General features: G+C 47.3%; 2 protein-coding genes across 4 annotated transcripts in view; one reads left to right on the top strand and one right to left on the bottom strand.

Moving 5' to 3' along the window:
• Nucleotides 1–20,233, bottom strand: part of CMSS1 (cms1 ribosomal small subunit homolog) — a 600,650-nt gene that overhangs the window by 290,303 nt on the left and 290,114 nt on the right. The window lies entirely within an intron of this gene.
• The window catches only part of FILIP1L (filamin A interacting protein 1 like), a 504,217-nt gene that overhangs the window by 214,994 nt on the left and 268,990 nt on the right, over nucleotides 1–20,233 (top strand). For all 3 annotated transcript variants that reach the window (XM_063956250.1, XM_063956251.1, XM_063956252.1), the window contains one exon: nucleotides 18,099–18,384. In XM_063956250.1, coding sequence (XP_063812320.1) covers nucleotides 18,109–18,384 — 276 coding nt within the window. In that variant the 5' untranslated portion in view covers nucleotides 18,099–18,108. The remainder of the gene's footprint in view (nucleotides 1–18,098; nucleotides 18,385–20,233) is intronic.

The following is a 20,233-nucleotide window of genomic DNA, read 5'->3' as shown; positions in this document are numbered from 1 at the left end:
GAATGAATATTGCCGATATTGCCGGTAGATGGCGTTCTGCCCAACGTAGAATCCGTGAGGCTTCCTTCATTGCCAAACGGCTTTGAGTGCCGCCTTGATGATTTATGTAAGCCACTGTGGTGGCGTTATCCGACTGTACTTGAACAGGACGGTTCTGAATCAAATGCTGGGCTAGGTTCAACGCATTGAAGACCGCCCGCAATTCCAGAATGTTGATCGAGAGGAGAGATTCCTCCTTGGTCCACCGACCCTGCAAGAAGTGCTGCTCCAGCACCGCACCCCAACCTCTTAGACTGGCATCTGTCATCAACAGGACCCAGTTGAATATCCAGAACGGACGTCCTCTGCACAATGGTCGGTCCAGGAGTCACCAGAGCAGCGACAGACGGACCTCCGGAGTGAAAGAGATCATGTGAGACCTGATCCGGTGAGGCAGGCCGTCCCACTTGGCTAGAATCAGCTTCTGGAGGGGGCGACAATGGAATTCAGCATACTCCACCATGTCGAATGCTGACACCATGAGGCCCAGCACCTGCATTGCCGAATGTATCGACACTTGCGGACGAGAAAGGAAGCAACGAATCCTGTCCTGAATCTTCAGGACTTTCTCCTGAGACAAGAACAACCTCTGGTTGTGAGTGTCCAACAGCGCTCCCAGATGCATCATGCTCTGAGCAGGGACCAGGGAGGATTTCTTCCAGTTGATGAGCCACCCATGGGCTTGTAGAAAACGGACCGTCATATCCAGATGACGCAGGAGAAGATCTGGGGAATTTGCTAGGATTAACAAGTCGTCCATATACGGCAGTATCCTGACCCCTTGATGGCGGAGTACCACAGTCAGCACCGCCATAACTTTGGTGAAGACTCGCAGTGCCGTTGTTAAAGCAAAAGGTAACGCCCGAAACTGGTAATGGAGGTTGCCAATAGCGAACCTCAGGTATTGTTGATGTGACACTGCTATAGGAAAATGCAGGTAAACATCCTGTATGTCCAGGGAGACCATGTAGTCCCCAGGTTCCAAGGCCAGAACTATAGAGCTAAGGGTTTCCATACGGAACTTGGAAACCTTCACAAATTTGTTCAGTGCCTTGAGGTTGAGAATGGGCCGGGAGGACCCATTCGGTTTCGGGACTAGAAACAGCGGAGAATAGTACCCCCGGCCCCTCTGAGCAAGAGGCACCTGTACTACGACTTCTGTATCCAGGAGGGTCTGTACGACCGAATGCAGAGTGTTTGCCTTTGTCTGGTACGACGGGACGTCTGTCTGGCAAAATCGATGAGGGGGTCGGTTTTTGAAGGATATGGCGTAACCTCGAGTGACGACTTCCCGTACCCAGGCATCTGAAGTGGTCTTCAACCATTCCTGGGTATACCCTAGAAGCTGGCCCCCCACCCTGGGATCTCCCAGGGGGAGGCCCGCCCCGTCATGCGGCAGGCTTATCGGTCTTGGCTGCTGGCTGACGGGCAGCCCAGGCTCTTTTGGGTTTCGGCTTACCAGGTTTGGAAGTGCGGGCCTGCTTATGGTACGCCTGACCTTTTGCTTTACCTGAAGTACGAAAGGGACGAAAAGACGTGCCTTTGGCCTTCGACACAGAAGAAGCTGTATTAGGCAGACAGGCAGTTTTGGCAGTAGCCAAGTCAGCCACTATCTTACTTAAGTCCTCCCTAACAGAATATCCACCTTGAAAGGGAGTACCTCCAGAGTTTTTCTAGAGTCCAGATCCACAGACCAGGATCTCAGCCACAATATCCTGCGAGCCAGGACTGACGTAGTAGAGGCCTTGGCTGCTAGGATACCGGCATCAGAAGCCGCCTCTTTAATATAGCGAGAAGCTGTGACAATATATGACAAGCATTGTCTAGCATGGTCAGAGGAGATTTCAGCCTCTAACTCCAAGGCCCATGCTTCAATAGCCTCTGCCGCCCATGTAGCTGCAATAGTGGGCCTTTGTGCAGCACCCGTGAGGGTGTAAATCGCTTTTAGACAACCCTCGACACGTTTATCCGTAGGCTCTTTTAGAGACGTGACGGTAGTGACAGGTAGAGCTGAGGAAACCACCATCCTAGCCACATGTGAGTCTACTGGAGGAGGCGTTTCCCAATTCTTAGACAGCTCTGGCGCGAGGGGATAGCGAGCCAGCATCTTCTTTTGAGGCACAAACTTCGTACCCGGGCTTTGCCAGGGTTCCTGACATATATCCACTAGGTGGTCAGAGTGAGGTAAAACTTGTTTAATCACCTTCTGACGCTTGAACCTATCTGGTTTCTTAGGAGGAACGGATGGCTCGGGATCATCCGTAATCTGCAGAATTAACTTAATAGCCTCCAAAAGATCAGGAACATCCACATGTGAACTACCCTCCCCATCAGCCGTATCTGAGTCAGAACCTGTGTGGTCAGTGTATGTGCTGTCTTCATCAGACGAGGTGTCAGTAACAGCAGTGGATTGTGAGGAGACGAGCGCTCGCTTAGAGGACCTCTTGGACTTAGGCGAGCGTTGGTCAGACTTTTTAGTAGTCAGGGACTGGTTCAACTTCTTTAATTGAGCAGATAAATCGTCCGCCCACGGCGGGTTAGCTGCAGGGACCACATACGGTTGTACCGGCATTGGGGGTCCCATAGGGGGTGTTAGTTTATGAACTAGCGTATGCAGAAGCGTGGAAAAAGCGGCCCACGGAGGGTCAGTATGTGCCGCTGTTGCCACAGTCCCACTGGGCGGTAAGGAGCCCCCAGAACCAGAGCCCACAGCTGCTATATTCTCCCCATATGTGCCTGTGGCTTCAGCAACACCAGCAGTGTGTTCCGCCCCAGAACCGTTACCCTCAGAAGCAGACATGATATAACATGCAGTATGAGGTAACACAGTACAATTATTAGCAGCACTATATCCCTAAACCCAAACCCCTGCGCAGTGTAGTCAGCACCAGCAGAGATAAAGGAGAGATATGGTGACTAAATCACAGAGAAAAATACGTAATACAGTATATCTTTGTGAAAATCCTAGATTAAATAACACCTGACGCACCAAGCCCCCTCAGGTTATAGAATATAGGGATAGCAAGTTGAGTGAAAGACCCAAGATGGACACCACTCAGCTATCAATGCACACACATATAGTCACAGTTTGTACAATGCAGAGGTTATTACAGACAATAATACTGCACTGGACTAGCTTACACAGCTATATAGTCAATAGATATAACACTACACAGTAAGAAACTGGATGTATATCACAGGGTAATTGTACTATAAACCCCTGACTAAATGCACTCTTTCTTAACTAACACTGACTAAAAAGGCAGGTACAATACTTAAGTGTCATGTAAAGTCACAGCACTGACAACCAGGCGGCTTTATATAGGAGGATTTGCCCAAGCAGTCCCAGGAACAGTGAGCTGAGGAGTAATGGCGCCGCAGACACTGACAGGGAGTGAGGAAAGACAGAGATGCAGCTCCAGGGCGGGAACACTTGCTGGAAATGGCGCCCTGAGGCTGGGGGAGGGGCTACAGGTCTAAGCCTTATCCCCCTTGCTGGCAAAACCACCGGGTACTGTGGGCAATATTAAAATCGGTTTTAAGAGAAAACCTGACCTGCGCCCATGCCCTGGTGATCTAGTGGGATCGCCTGTATCCACAGTGTCCACCGCCAGCGCGCGCAGCCCGCCTCCCACTGACCGCGCAGGATCGCGATAAAGACCGGGTCCCGCGAGCGGGACCCACTTACCACCTCCCGAAGCGCGGCCACGCGATCATGGAGAGCCCCAGCCGTGTGTGTCTAACATGAAGAATACCGGAGCCTCCGCTGTAGGTACCCGACAACCAGGGCTCGGGAGTGTACAGCGCCGCTGGGGAGAGCTGGAGCTGCAGCAGAGAATGTCAGAAGACATTTACCACCGCTGCTGCCCTTGAAGTCTTCACTTTTTACCTCATAAAAAGCTTTTCTTAGGGCTGCCTGGAGCAGCCCCTCTGTTAAGTGCCTGCTTACTGCAGCACCAACTGACAAACTACTGAGCTCCTGTGCTGGGAGGAGGGGTTATAGAGGAGGTGGCGCTGTGCATTCTGGGAACAGTCAAAGCTTTGAGCCTGTTGGTGCCTCGGATCAAGATCCTACTCTACACCCCAATGTCCAGACTTGTGGAGCCCAGTGTACCCCGCAGCAGAAAAGTAATTGAAACACAGATGTACTGAAACTCCCTGTGTGTGTACAAACCCTAATTTCTACAAATCTGTTGCTAGCCATGATTCCTTACAAAAGGATCTGTTCCACTAGCAAAAACCATGAGAAAAGTTGGAGCATTTATTCCTAGAACACAGCTATGCAGCATATGCCTGTGAAAAGTAGAAAAATGTATTCTTTGTATTCCTAGTTGTCAAGACAATTGTATTGCACATACCAGCAGACATGACGACGCACGCCATTGGACAGATGTTTACAGCATTATATATAGATTGTCTCACTCTCATGTGGTTTAACCCTACATATTACACCCAAACATGCACATATGACTGAATGTCCTATTAAGGCTAATGAATGGATCTTTTTTTTTTCTTTCTTTTTTTTAGTAACATCATTATGCTTGAAATGTGAATTCTGACTTCCATGTAAAGCCACAGCCAGTATTGTATACAAACGGTCTGTTATGATGGAACACTGATCGTATATGTCAAAATTAACGCCGTAAGAGACATTAAGTGGTGTTACTGAACACTGACTTGTTTCATAAACAACTGCACAAACCCTTTTGTCATAGTTCACCACCGTATAAAACCTCACATAATAAAACAAGGGAGCTGGTAATTACAGCAGTCCTGCTATTTGCTCAGTGATGTCACTGCACCTTTGTGCACTGGCAGAAGAAAACAATTATTGTGAGCCGGCGTTTAGCAACAAATAATTATAAACACAGCAGCCTGTAAAAATGTAATGTTACGTCTCACAAAAAAAAGCAGCAAATGTAACCTTATATGGTAGCTTTGTAAAATTGTAGGCTTACACTAGAAACATTATCCTCTCTGCAGATAATCTCTTAAAAAGAACCCAATACAGAACAGAGGCTAAACATTAAAAAGCTGTAAAATTCTACCCAAAAAAATTGGAAAAACGACTGTGGTTGTAGAATTGGTGAAATGGTGACGCTATCTTACGGGGCAATTCACTTGTTAAGCTGGAATTTAACTATTCAATTAATTCCTGTGACAGCTACTTTCTGCACGAGAATGCACAGGATTAGCCACGCTAAGAAGCTCCTGTGCTATGTGCCAGGTGCACTGCAATGACAGTGCGCCCACCACTTGCATCCAGCCCCAAAGCCCTACTTAATGCAGCCTTGGGTCTGGGAGTGCAAACCAACTGGATAGCTCCCATGCACTTCAGACTGGAGCTAAAGTGCCACTAAGATTTGAATCGCACCCATCTCCTATATAATAGCCCAGATGGGTGACTTTGTGCCTGTGTGTATAACGCATCTCTCATTGGGTTAGTGGCAGGTCTATCACACCAAGTCCACAGCTGATTGGGCGAGAAACGCCCTCCCACACAGGTTACATCCTATGGGAGGCTCTGCCCTTTGGCTGCTGTGTTTTCACAGAGCAGGATTAGCAATGGGACTGATAGAGCTGCAGCTCCAGCCCCACACCCCAAAATAGGCCCACTGCATCTGCAGCAACACACCCTCCAACAATGTACACATAAAAATTGATACAAATTCGAAACGGTGGCGTGACCACGGGTACACCCGTGTGGCCACACCCCTTTTCCTATACTTTCAATGGAAGCTTGGAGAGTCAAAAATCGGTACAAACCATTAAAAAAAAAAGGGACTGTACCTGCCAAAAAGGTGCAGCTGGAGGGTATGCCACTGCATCTGCAGCAAGTCTCTGCGCTGCAGATAGGGGGGGAAAAAAACTTTTACTGCAGCGTCCTATGTCCTGCTGCCAGTCCTCCTGCCCCCTCCAGCATCAAGAATCCCCACTCCCTAGCCGCAGCGCAGGTGGAACAAAAGCTGCTGCAGCCACTGGCATAGATGTGTATGAAAGCGGCGCAGTGGCAGGCTTTCAAAGCCTTCCCTGCGCCGCATACTCTCTGCCCTGGAGCCTTCTCTGCACGTGATGTCACAGAAGTGCCTCCCAGCCACAGCCGCGCACAGATCCCCAGATGCCCTAACTCCGCAACACAGCACCTGGCCGGCCTGGAAGCCCCGAGATGGCTAATGTAACGGATAGAGTGGGTGATATCGTGGAGGGTAATGTCTGGACGCTGAATCAATGTAAAAGGTGACAGTGCTGTGCAGTGCAGTGGGTGTGCAGTCTGGGCCGGTGCTAGGGTGTTCGGCGCCCCCCTGCAAACTATAAATTTGCACCCTCGCATACTTACAAAGGCACAGAGCACATAATACCCCCTGTAGTAGAGACACTTACACATGTAACGCCCCCTGTACCAGTTACGCTTACACAAGTAACGCCCCCCTGTACCAGTGACGCTTACACATGTAACGCCCCCTGTAACAGTGATGCTTACACACCTAACTCCCCCTGTACCTGTGACGCTTACACATGTAACGCCCCCCTGTACCAGTAATGCTTACACACGTAACGCCCCCCTGTACCAGTAATGCTTACACACGTAAAGCCCCCCTGTACCAGTGCCGCTTACACATGTAACACCCCCCTGTACCAGTGCCGCCCCCCTGTACCAGTGACGCTTACAGAAGAAACACCCCCTGTGGCAGTGACGCTTACACACGTAAAGTCTCCTGTACCAGTGACGCTTACACATGTAACGCCCCCTGTACCAGTGCCGCTTACACACAACGCCCCCCTGTATCAGTGCCGCTTACACACGTAGCGTCCCCCGTAGCAGTGAAGCTTAGACACGTAACGCCCTCTGTGCCAGTGCCGCTTAGACACGTAATGCATACCTCCCAACTGTCCCGATTTTCGCGGCACAGTCCCGTTTTTTGGGGACTGTCCCGCTGTCCCACCCGCGGGCCGCAGTGTCCCGCGGTGGGGGGGGGGGGGCAGTTGGGAGTCTCTGTCACCCGCTGCCCTGCTTAGCAGAGCAGCGGTGAATAGACGCTGTGCGCATGCGCACAGCGTTTATTCAGTGCAGACAGAGGGAGAGGAGGCATGCCAGCGGCTCACAGAGCGCTGGGAATGCCCCCTCAGTGACGAAAACGGGGGCGTGACTCGCGATCGCGGGTCCTCCCGCGAAACCACGCCCCTTTTCGTAGGCCACGCCCCTTTTCGGGAACACACCTCCTGTACCAGTGCCGCTTACACACGTAACACCTACTGTACCAGTGACGCTTACACACATTATGCCGCAGTCACACATACACACACAACATACACATATATATATATATATACACACACACACACACACAAACACACACACATACTGTACATACATTACACACATACACAGTCAAACATATATACAGTATACACAGACACTGTATGTATATATATATATATATATACACGCACACACACACTCTCTTTCCAGACACTTAACTAATGACGTCTGGCTGGCCGAAGCTGTAGCAGCTCATCCTCCTGCTGCAGCATGGTCCCGTCTAGTGCCGCCCCTTATTCCTATCTAGCTCCGCCCCCTTTGGCTCCCGCCCGGCCACTGAATGTCACACAGGGGAGCGGGGAGAGAGAGGAGGCTTTGAACTGCCGGCGCCAAGGGGAAGAGGAGGTTGTGTGCTGCTGGCGCCGCTGCATGTGTGACAGCAGCCGGCAGCAGCAGGGATGGCCGCAGCAGCTCAGCACAGGGATGCAGAGCAGGGAGAATGCCTCTCCTTCCTGGCGCCTCCCTGCACTGTATCCATTTGCTGAGCGGCTAGCGCCGGGCCTGTGTGCAGTGTCACTGACACTGCACAGCACTCTCACCTTTTACATTGATTCAGCCAGTCACTCAGTTCTGCCAGCCAGTCACTATTAGCACCAGTGTCCCAACGTGCCGCATTACAGGGAAGTAGACGCACTAAATAAACTACAGCATTCCGGCCCTTAGGGCTGCTGGGAGCTGTAGTTTATTGAGTGCATCTTCTTCCCTGTAATGCGGCGCGTTGGGACACCGACGCTAACAATAGTGTCTGGCTGCTGTGCGAGTCTCCGGGAGAGCCACTGCCAAAGGGAGGACAGCAGCTTATCTGCTGACAGGAGAAGCAGGATAAGCATTACCCGCCCCTCCTTCACTCACAGTACCTCCGGGCCCCATCCGCGGCACCCCCACATACCCCCTCCAGCACCCGCGGTAGCTCCGGACCCCTCCCCCACCCGCAGCAACCCCGCACCTCCCGCCACACCACCGCAGTCGCCCCTCCCCCACCCGAGGCACCCCCGCAACTGCTCCTCCCCCACCCGCGGTGGCTCCGGATCCCCACCTGCGGCACCACCGCAACCGCCCCTCCCCTTCCCGTAGCACCCCCGGATCCCATCCGCGTCTTCCCCGCACCCACCACTCCCCCAACCAAAGCACCTACTAGGTGACTCATCAGGCCCTGCGTGCGCTGTTCACCCCATTGCAAGGGGCTTCGAGCCCTTAACCATCGTACGCCCTTTGCCCTTTATTTAACCACTATGATTGGAGGTAATACTCCATATAATAAAAATATTGCACGCCACAAGGGTGTGCAAGGGTTAAGGGGGCGTAGCCCCTTACGACGGTGTGAAGAGCGCCCGTAGGGCGCGATGAATCACCTAGTAGTCTGATAGATATATATATATATATATAAAACTCGCATATGGACCGGCACTCCTCCTTCAGGGATATTTCTCTGCTCCGGTGCCCTCTGGAACAATAGTATACACTCCAATATGTACAAACAGCAGCAGTCAGAGACTTTAGATAAAAAGTGTATATTACACATCACAAAGAAATACCAACTTTTCAGGGCTCACACGCCCCTTTGTCAAGTTAACAACATTGCTACACATCTTGACAAAGGGGCGTGTGAGCCCCGAAAAGTTGGTATTTCTTTGTGATGTGAAATATAAATTTTTCATCTAAAGTCCCTGACTGCCGCTGTTTGCACATATTGGAGAGTGTATGCATATATATATATATATATATATATATATATATATACACATACATACATACATATATATTATACACACACACACATATCTATATTCATTTCTACAGGAATCCACCGCACTCGCCATTCCCAGGAAAGGGGTGCACTCATGTACTCCCCACACCCAGGTTGGGGTGCAGTGGGCTGTGACCACCTGCTCAATTATACATATACCGAGAACCCTGCACTCTCCTTAGTAATTTCATTCACCTTAATACGTTAATACATAACTGGATTAATAATGGGATTTTAGTTCATGAATTGTACAATGCATTTAAGCTTGCAGCCCATCAAGGGACCCCATTTCACTGCAAGCCCTACTCTATCACATACATTTTTTGGCTGCAAGCTTAAATGCATTGTACAATTTATATATATGTGTGTGTGTGTGTGTGTGTGTGTGTGTGTGTGTGTATATATATACACACACACAGTATACACACACACACACAGTAGATATAGATACATACACCCACTGATTGGGTGTGGTATGTTAGGATGACAAGTCTCATGTTGACATACATCACGTCAACAGAATGTCCACCTAATGTCCCTGATGTCCCAGTGCACACTTACCTGTTTCTTGCAGCAGCTTCAGCGTCTTCTGCCAGGTCCTGATAGTCATGTGACATTCAGTCCCAGCGCAGACGTCGGACGAGCAGTGTTCTGGTAAGTATTCTCTCAATGAGGCATACGGTATGCATAAATGCTCGGAGAGAGAGAAAAGTACCAGCCATTCAGCTCCTAACTGCCATGTTACAGGCTGTGTTTGAAAAAAGTCAGGATCTGATTGGTTGCTACTTTATCTCTCTCACGGGTTGAAGCCTATGCCACCCTATCCCTAACCATCACCCCTAAGCCAAAAAGTCAGCATCCTCACAAGGATAACTTTTCACATGGCGGAAGTACTGATGTCGACGTTCTGAGGATGTCAACAAGGTGCCTGTTGACATTTTGCCCCATGCAGACATTCTAATTGACATGGCCACTGTCAACCACGTGAACGGATCCCCCACTGATCAGCCATAACCACTGACACGTGAAGTGGTAACAGTGATTATCTAACTACAATGGCACCTGTCATAGGGTGGGATTAGCTACAAGTTGATGTGTTGGAAGCAGGAACAATGAGCAAGCACAAGGATTTCAGCACCTTGGACAAATTGTGATGGCTAGATGACTGGATCAGAGCATCTCCAAAACAGCATGTCTTGTGGGGTGTTCCTGGTAGGCAGTTATTAGCATCTACCATAAGTGGCCCAAGTAAGGACAACCGCTGAACCAGCGACATTCATGGGCTCTTAGGGCTCAATGATGTGCATGGGGAGTTATGGCTAGCTGATCTAGTCTTATCTCATAGCAGATTGGGGCAGTACGGATGGTGTAATGGTTAGCATTACTGCCTCACAGCACTGAGGTCATGGGTTCGAGTCCCACCATGGCCCTAACTGTGTGGAGTTTGTATATTCTCCCCGTACTTGCGTGGGTTTCCTCCGGGTACTCCGGTTTCCTCACACAATCCAAAAATATACCGGTAGGTTAATTGGCTCCCAACAAAATTAACCCTAGCGTGAATGTGTCTGTGTGTGCATGTGGTAGGGAATATAGATTGGAAGCTCCACTGGGGCAGGGACTGATGTGAATGGGCAAATATTCTCTGTACAGCGCTGCGGAATATGTGTGCGCTATATAAATAACTGGTAGTAATAATAATAATAAAATCTACTAAAGCACAAATTGCTGTACAAGTTAATGCAGGCTATGATAGAAAGGTGCCAGAACAGACAGTGCATGGCAGCTCGCTCTGTAGCTGCAGTGCCCGTACTGACCCCTGACTACTACCAACAGAGAGAGAGAGTGATAGATATATAAATATACAGGATAGATAGATGTCTGACTCTACTCCGGAACAACGTCGCAATATAAAATTTACGTAGAACTGTAGAATAGGGGTAGAAGACGTCCAGCACTCCAGCTGCTGTGAAACTGTACATCCCAGCATGCCCGACCACAGGTTTGCTGGTAGGGCATGCTAAAACTGTGGCAAGGCATGCTGGGGTGTGTAGTTACACAGCAGCTGGAGTGGAAGATGTTACCTAATCCTGCTGTAGATTATGATTACTTAAATAAATCCATCCATTGCTTCTGCAGATATGACTTCATATACAGCAACCCTACATCATGAAAAATGAACTGTCTTCATTCCAGCTGGAAGAACACTCCATGGGGATAATTCATTGATGTATACAAACTGATGGTTTACGTACATCTACTGAACTGCACATGTGCAAGACCCGCTCTGCACATTTGAGGAGCGGATGTTGCATCATCGGACATGGGGTCCTGCATTATCGAACGCAGTGCCCCCTAAGCCGCAGCCTGGTTGCATAATGCTACCTATAGCTTGGATAGAACTCTATAGTATCATCAGAATGTAGTTATTTTATATTTGTTTTATGCATAAAGCTTTATTTATAGAAGCGTGCACAAGGCCTGCGCCAACCTTCTAAAAGAGGTCCTTGGAAGGGGGTGAGGGGTGGGGTGGAAGGGGGGATTGCATTCCCAGATTTAAAATATTTTCTATGACCTTAGAAATTCAAATATGTACAAGCAAAGGAATATTGTAGAGTAAAAATGACATCTAATACATGGAGTTATCTGTGCATATACTGTAGTAACATAATATGTATTTATTAACAGTTTCTTATATAGCGCAGCAAATTCCATTGCGCTTTACAATAAGAAACAATGATAAAATAAAACTGGGTAATAACAAACAGTCATAGAGGTAGGAAGGACCTGCTCTCAAGCTTTGTATTACCGGATAGTTATCTTTTCACAATGACTACGTCCTGTCAATGTCTCAAGCTTGATGAGAAACAACTGATAAATTACAGTAAGAACAATTTACAAAAACAAAGACAGGACAGGCCGAAGACAGTTGGTTTCATATTTTAGCCACAAATCGAATCCATCTCTTGATTTATTCCTGCAACTCAGCCACTTATAGTCCTTGGTGAACCCGGCAGACATGAGTTCATTGCACAGACACGCTTCCACATCATCACACACAAGTGGATTGTTTTGATCTTTGCTATAACAAACCACATTAAGGACATGCTAGTCTGAGGTTAATTCATACGCAAAATAGCCTTATAGAAATGCAAATGATTTGCAGCAGATCTGAACTCTTTATAAATGACGAAAATGGTGTATTAACTCATAAAGCACATTACGATAAAGTCTGACGTTCCAATGCTATACAAACATTTTTCTCAAGGTGTAATGTACATGAAAAAAAATTAATAATTCTATATATATACATATATATATATATATTTATATATATATACACTGCTCAAAAAAATAAAGGGAACACTAAAATAACACATCCTAGATCTGAATGAATGAAATATTCTTATACTTTGTTCTTTACATAGTTGAATGTGCTGACAACAAAATCACACAAAAATTATCAATGGAAATCAAATTTATTAACCCATGGACGTCTGGATTTGGAGTCACCCTCAAAATTAAAGTGGAAAAACACACTACAGGCTGATCCAACTTTGATGTAATGTCCTTAAAACAAGTCAAAATGAGGCTCAGTACTGTGTGTGGCCTCCACGTGCCTGTATGACCTCCCTACAACGCCTGGGCATGCTCCTGATGAGGTGGCGGATGGTCTCCTGAGGGATCTCCTCCCAGACCTGGACTAAGCATCAGCCAACTCCTGGACAGTCTGTGGTGCAACGTGGCATTGGTGGATGGAGCGACACATGATGTCCCAGATGTGCTCAATTGGATTCAGGTCTGGGGAACGGGCGGGCCTGTCCATAGCATCAATGCCTTCGTCTTGCAGGAACTGCTGACACACTCCAGCCACATGAGGTCTAGCATTGTCTTGCATTAGGAGGAACCCAGGGCCAACCGCACCAGCATATGGTCTCACAAGGGGTCTGAGGATCTCATCTCGGTACCTAATGGCAGTCAGGCTACCTCTGGCGAGCACATGGAGGGCTGTGTGGCCCCCAAAGAAATGCCACCCTACACCATTATTGACCCACTGCCAAACCGGTCATGCTGGAGGATGTTGCAGGCAGCAGAACATTCTCCTTGGCATCTCCAGACTCTGCCACGTCTGTCACATGTGCTCAGTGACAACCTGCTTTCATTTGTGAAGAGCACAGGGCGCCAGTGGCGAATTTGCCAATCTTGGTGTTCTCTGACAAATGCCAAACGTCCTGCACGGTGTTGGGCTGTAAGTACAACCCCCGGCATCAGGCCCTCATACCACCCTCATGGAGTCTGTTTCTGATCATTTCAGTAGACACATGCACATTTGTGGCTTGCTGGAGGTCATTTTGCAGGGCTCTGGCAGTGCTCCTCCCGTTCCTCCTTGCACAAAGGCGGAGGTAGCGGTCCTGCTGCTGGGTTGTTGCCCTCCTACGGCCTCCTCCACGTCTCCTGATGTACTGGCCTGTCTCCTGGTAGCGCCTCCATACTCTGGACACTACGCTGACAGACACAGCAAACCTTCTTGCCACAGCTCGCATTGATGTGCCATCCTGGATGAGCTGCACTACCTGAGCCACTTGTGTGGGTTGTAGGGAGGTCATACAGGCACGTGGAGGCCACACACACTACTGAGCCTCATTTTGACTTGTTTTAAGGACATTACATCAAAGTTGGATCAGCCTGTAGTGTGTTTTTCCACTTTAATTTTGAGGGTGACTCCAAATCCAGACCTCCATGGGTTAATAAATTTGATTTCCATTGATAATTTTTGTGTGATTTTGTTGTCAGCACATTCAACTATGTAAAGAACAAAGTATTTAATAAGAATATTTCATTCATTCAGATCCAGGATGTGTTATTTTAGTGTTCCCTTTATTTTTTTGAGCAGTGTATATATATATTATATATATATAAAAAGTATAGAGCCAGGAGGAGACATACAGCGGCACTCAGAGACTCGTTTTAAGTGAATAAAGTGCAAAAATATTTAATCCATAATTGAATCGGGTGACCAACGTTTCGGGGCCGTGGCGCCCCTTTGTCAAGGTGATACGTCTTGACCAAGGGGCGCCACGGCCCCAAAACTTTGGTCACCCGACTCAACTATGGATTAAATATGTTTGCACTTTATAAACTTAAAACGAGTCTCTGAGTGCCGCTGTATGTCTCCTCCTGGCTCTCTCTCTCTTTCTCTATTTTATATATATATATATATATATGTAGGATCCGGAAGTTACATTACGCACAATGCAAATGCCCCGGTGCCCTCCAAATAAATGATCCATGTCAAGTGGACCAGGGTCCCCCACTTGACCAACTCCAATTTGGATGAAACTTTGCACGAAGGTTGGTATATATGTAGAACTAACTTTGGTGAAGTCTCAGTTCACAGCATGCAATAGTAGTGGAATCGTGGCCCTGGTAGTGGAGGTAGGTGAAACTGTCACTAAAGGGGGGTATACACGGAGAGATCCGTGTTTAAAATCTAAGCAATCTGACTAGATTGCTTAGATTTTAAACACGGATCTGCCGTGTGTATGCCCCCCAGCGATAGCGATGCGCGACCCCGCGCATCGCTATCGCCGGTGCTAGATTGAGCCTGTCTAGCGGGTCGCTCACTTCACCGTTGTGTGAAGTGAGCGCCCCCCCCCCCCCTTCGCTCAGCACACATTGCGCTGTGCTGAGCGGGGGGAGAGATGTGTGCTAAGAGGTCTGTGTTAAGATCGTCAGTACCCCCCTTGACTCCACAGTGCACAATCAGCAATGTTCAAGTAATTGCTGTGCAAATCTACAAGAGCAAAAGCTGTGAACCTTCACGTGCTTATACAACTTTTGATGCGGATTTCACAAATAGCTAGCTCAAGGCTTATAGAAAAAGTTATTTTCTGACAGTATGAGCCAAAGTAGGCCAAAAATTTTTTTTCTGGAAGTCAGCTGCCCATATCTCCAAAGGAAAACATTATTTTAGTATGACATTAATATATCTAACTATCCAAGTGGACGCTGCCACAATCATAAAATAACAGACTAAAGTTACTTAATTCCTGTGATAATGTCATCTAAAATTGCTTTCACAAAATCTCGCGTTACATTTTCCACCATTTTTGACGTCCAATAGCAAAAAAACAAGCATAACCGATTTTCTTGAAACATTCATTAAAGAGAGCAGACTTTAAACTACAACATATATTTTTCCTGTATAGGCACTTTGCCTCAGAAGAGAGAAAACAGGCTTCACATATAGGCGACTTTCAGCTTATGCAGTACTTAATATTATGGACAGCGAGGCATGTGGAAACACTGTGCCTTTTATATTTGTGTGGGAGACCTCTGACCACAAAAGATGGATGGAAATTACTTAAGCTCATCTGGATTTCAACTTTCCCCAATAAAAATGCCATCCGTATGATGAGAATCAGCTAACTGTACTATCTGAGCGGCATTTTGGCTGCCCAATAGTGTTTGTCCATTTGTACATTTTTGGGACCGAATTATGCGCACTCCCAGAAAACAGTAAGAATGACGGTCATTTCAGTGCCACATTACTCTAAATCTGTGTACACACTGAGCGATAGGTCATCGAATACGGTGGATCGGGCAGACTTATCGCTAAGAACATCGCATATCAGGCAGTGGGTATGTCCGATATGCACTTGCCCACGGTTGCTAGCAACGTTGTCGTGTTTGATGTGCTGCACAACAAGCCTGATGATATCGCTAGTGACAAAATGTATGCGCATGAAAATCATAACAGTGATACATCCGTCAACATCGCTCAATGTGTATCCAGGTGCCAATATGCAGGTCCGATTGGTACACATCGCTCCAGTGTGTACCCAGCTCGACACTTTCTATTACAGTACACAATCTTTGCAAACATTGCTACACAAAGGAAAAGTGAAGATATGGGTCTCCTAGTACCTGTGCCATACAACACCTTTGGCACCTATCAAAATTGTAGGGTAATAGAAAGGTGCGTGGGAGAGGGGGGGAGGGGGAAAGGGGGGGGGGCGGCGGCACAGGGAGGTAGGGGAAGAGACAAACAAAACTGGCTCTATTTTTTGGGGACATGAATAATGTAGTGTAGGGAGCACGTGGATTGTTTTCACGTCCAGATATACGTAAATCAATGTTTAAGACATTTGTATGCCATTATCCATCCTACTGACTTGTCGCCACCTTGGTTCCAATAGTGATTTGGTCAGATGGATCAGGTTTATAGTGGCTGCCATGCGAGATGTGCAAAATCATTACTTTATTACTGCCTACCCTGAATGCTAATCTAGGATGCTTGGCTTTAAACAGAGTTTGACGCTAATGCTAAAATAGAAGGAAATATTCAGAATGTAAATAGTAGGATCTTGAAACTAAGCATAAAAATCATTTAATATCCATATAACTATGGGGTTGGGTATGTGTGTTACCAGCGGTCAAAATCCGGACCGCAAAATGCCATTGGGGGGGGATCAGCGAAGCCCGTTGAAGGCTCATGGTGAGCTACGCTCACCACAGGTTCTGTTCCCACTCTATGGGTGTTGTGGACACCCACGAGTGGGAATAGTCCCTTTTAGTCGGTACGCCGACTGTCAGGATTATCAGTGTTAGGGATGCAGGGGGAGGTGTTGTGACCGGTGGTCTCCTGAACGCCGGTCACATAACTACATCCCATTCCATGCACTACATTGTTCACTGCTAGTTTATAAATGTGCCCGGACAGCACCTTGCACATACCTCTGCTAGAGAGACAGCACGCTGATTCGCTGCCGATCCGCCATTAGGACTTTTATTGGGCCAATTCCAACATTGTAGCACAAACAGTAGATATGCTCAACGCAAAATACATGTAAATGTTATGCTGATGTGATAAATGTTATTTCTAGTTTACAAGGTGCGTATAAATACATACATATCGTGCTGTAGAAAAGCCTACAAATAATTTTACCCTGCAGAATGCAGCCAGAGCATGTATTTGGGAGATGATAGAAATGGCAGTTCAGCTGGATTTTATTCATATTGTGTTCAGTTTATAAGGTCCCAAGTAGGCCCAGCAGAAAGCCATAGACCCAGTCAACAATTCACCAACAGAAGAAAACATTGTTGATAGTTAAACATTGACGAAAAATCATCAAAAATCGGAACCAAATAAGTGATGGTCCTGATATTCCACAAAATAATTCCCATTCCGCAAAAAAAAACCCACCCAAAACAGGTGATGTTTTGAGCATTACTTTAGTTGTGGGAATGACAGTTAATTTATTGGCTGGCCCATTAATTATTCCACCTCTATCCTCAAAGCATCAGCTCTTGCTGGCAACGAGGATGCCCATTTAAAAAAACAAAAAAACTTTTCTAAAAGAGGGATTTCACGGACACGGAATTCCCCACAAAGTCTAAACTCTGAAGTCTCTACCTGGTTTGTCGGTCTAATAATTACAGGATTACGGTTTGTCTTTCTTCTGTGCAGACCCCTATACAGTAGGTGCGTAAGAGATGCTGGGGATGGGGGTGGGGTGGGAATTTAGCTGCAGCAATGGGAAGTAGGATGGTCAGCACCACCCCTGACTAACAGTTACATGGCTGCATGGTAGAGGCTAGATCCAAGTGGCCTAAGGGACCTTTTCCTTCAGGGGGAGGAGCCATGACACAAGGGGGCGGAGCCACGCCAGCGGTACAGTTGCTCTAGTATCCACACCACCAACTATTACCTTTAGTAATTAGGTGGTGAGCGAAGCGAGCCACCGTGCCCGAAGCGTGGCGAGCAAAGCGAGCCCGCGAGGGTACTTTTCGGGTACCCTGTTTGCCCGTAGCTCCTCCCCCTGGTGACGTGTCTCCTCCCCTAGGTACGTCAGAAGGTCCCTTCTCCCACTCCTATATAGAACCAACCATGGCTGCATGTCTGTTACTAATCCCTAATGTAAGTTTATAATTTCATATTGACATGGTAACTAATCCGCTGTTTCTTTTTTTTCTATTATTATGTTTTGTCAGCATTCTAAAAATGCGTTCTCAAAATAACAACACTGAGTGCCCAGCCGACGCCATGGCCTGCCAAGAAACAAACATCTTCCAGAGCATTTGTCCTGAAAAGCACCAGGAATCGGATACCATTAAACGGAACAAGGGGAAGAAGCAGAGAGACTACGTTGCTGAAACGGGTACTATCTTAAGAAGCCACAAATCGGATCAGAAACAAAAGGCCTCTAACAGAAAGGCAGATGACCTCTCTCGAGATGACCTGCTGTTCCTTCTTAGCGTGCTGGAGGGAGAGCTGCAAGTCAGTCGTATTTCATGCTTCACGCAATAAATAGACAATATATTTGGATTATACATGTGTGTTTGTCTTGCCAGCATCGGCTGATATTATAAATCATATGTAAAAGTGCTGTCATTATGACATGCTAATGGTATGCATATCCTCTCTATCACAGGCTGGGAGGACAATATTAGGCTCAGTTTATGTGTTTTCTGCCCTGTGAGAAGTGATGCTTGTATTTTATTACATACTGTGACTTTCATTTCACATTCTTTATGTGCCAAAGTTATACTGCATACTGTAGTTATAGTTGTTCCCAACTTGATCTAATAAGCATGTCTGCAAATACATTAGACATCCGGGCTACAGCAGATCCAGATAAAGCACGTGCCGTGTGTAATGGTTAGCTGAGAAAAAGTGACTTATTCCGACAAAAATCATGCTGCACATGGGAGCAGATGTACAATGATAAAGTGGAGTGAGATAAAGTACCAGCCAATCATCTCTGAACTGTCATCTTGCAGTCTGGGCTTGAAAAATGACAGTGAGGAACTGATTGGTTAGTACTTTATCACTGTACAAGGCTTAGTACTTCTGCCCCATGGTCCCAATCTGTATACAGAGCTGTGCATCAGGGAAACTTCCTTCTTCATTCAATGCATGGCGCGGAATGTAGTCACCTACAAATACAGAGACAAAAAAAGTTTTGGGAGCGGTCACTCTAATACCCCTTTCACATCTCCAATGCCGGATCCCACCCGGGAATTGGAAACGGGTCATTCCCGGGTGGGATCTGGCATTGGAGACTCTCCTACCTCTTTCTGATGGCTTCCAGACCCAGCAATATGCCGGGTCGGTTGCCATAGCGGCGGGGGGCGCAGAGCCGGCAGCAGGGGCGGAGGTGGCGCTGGGAGATGAGCTCATCTCGGCGCCGCCTCTCCCTATCTTGTAAACGGGTCCCGGATCGGCTCGACCCAGGAAACTGTTTACAGAGCCACTGACCCGGTATTCAACACTGCTCGGGAAGAACACTACTTATAACCCGGGTTGAATTACTGGGTCAGGCGACCTGGGAAATCCGACGTGGCGCTTTCACACCGCACACTGACCCGTGTTGACCTGGCAATATGCCGGGTCGATACCGGGTTATTTGTGCGGTGTGAAAGGGGTATAAGTCTCATGATAATAATTATTAAAATTCCACTACTTTGGTATACTTTTCTATAATACCACTTCCATTAGTAAAAGTATTATAGAAATGTATATTCCAGCCTCCTGAACCCATCCATCATAGCCAGAGTACAATGTGAGGCAATCCCCGTATGTACCTGTTATAGACAATGACCATACTAATGACTACCTCCAAATGTCTCAAATTATGACCGCAAGTCTCCCAACCCAACATTTTCCCATGCAAAATCAATTAAGTCCAGCCCTCAAGGCACAATCCCCTCCCCATAACACTCAATACCGGCCACTTGCTGGCTAAACCCCACCCATATACCCATAAGCTCTGCCACTGCAATAACCTAGAGCCTCACATGGTATTTGTTGTGACACAAGTCCCTGGCAATGTGTAAAATATGTTCATATTATCCTGGGCTATATAAATTAAATAATGCATGAATCCATGCCTTCCTCAGCTACTATCTCAGCCCCTTCCAGTCAGGACTGTAAGCGTGCAGCAATGTGAGGGTGATTTCAGCAAAGGAGAATGCTAGGCACGTCTCCCTCACTGGTATGACCATGCCCACCATGTTGCAACAATTGCAGCAATATTTTGTCCATGAGTCATAAATCATACTGGACTCATCTGTCTTCTAATAGAAAGGGGGTGAGGTAGAAAAAGTGGAGGTGGTTGGGGCTTAAT

This window comes from Pseudophryne corroboree, chromosome 2, assembly GCF_028390025.1.
Source record: "Pseudophryne corroboree isolate aPseCor3 chromosome 2, aPseCor3.hap2, whole genome shotgun sequence".
Taxonomy (NCBI): domain Eukaryota; kingdom Metazoa; phylum Chordata; class Amphibia; order Anura; family Myobatrachidae; genus Pseudophryne; species Pseudophryne corroboree.
The sequence above is the reverse complement of the archived record's forward strand: the minus strand, read 5'-3'. Positions and strand labels throughout refer to the sequence as shown.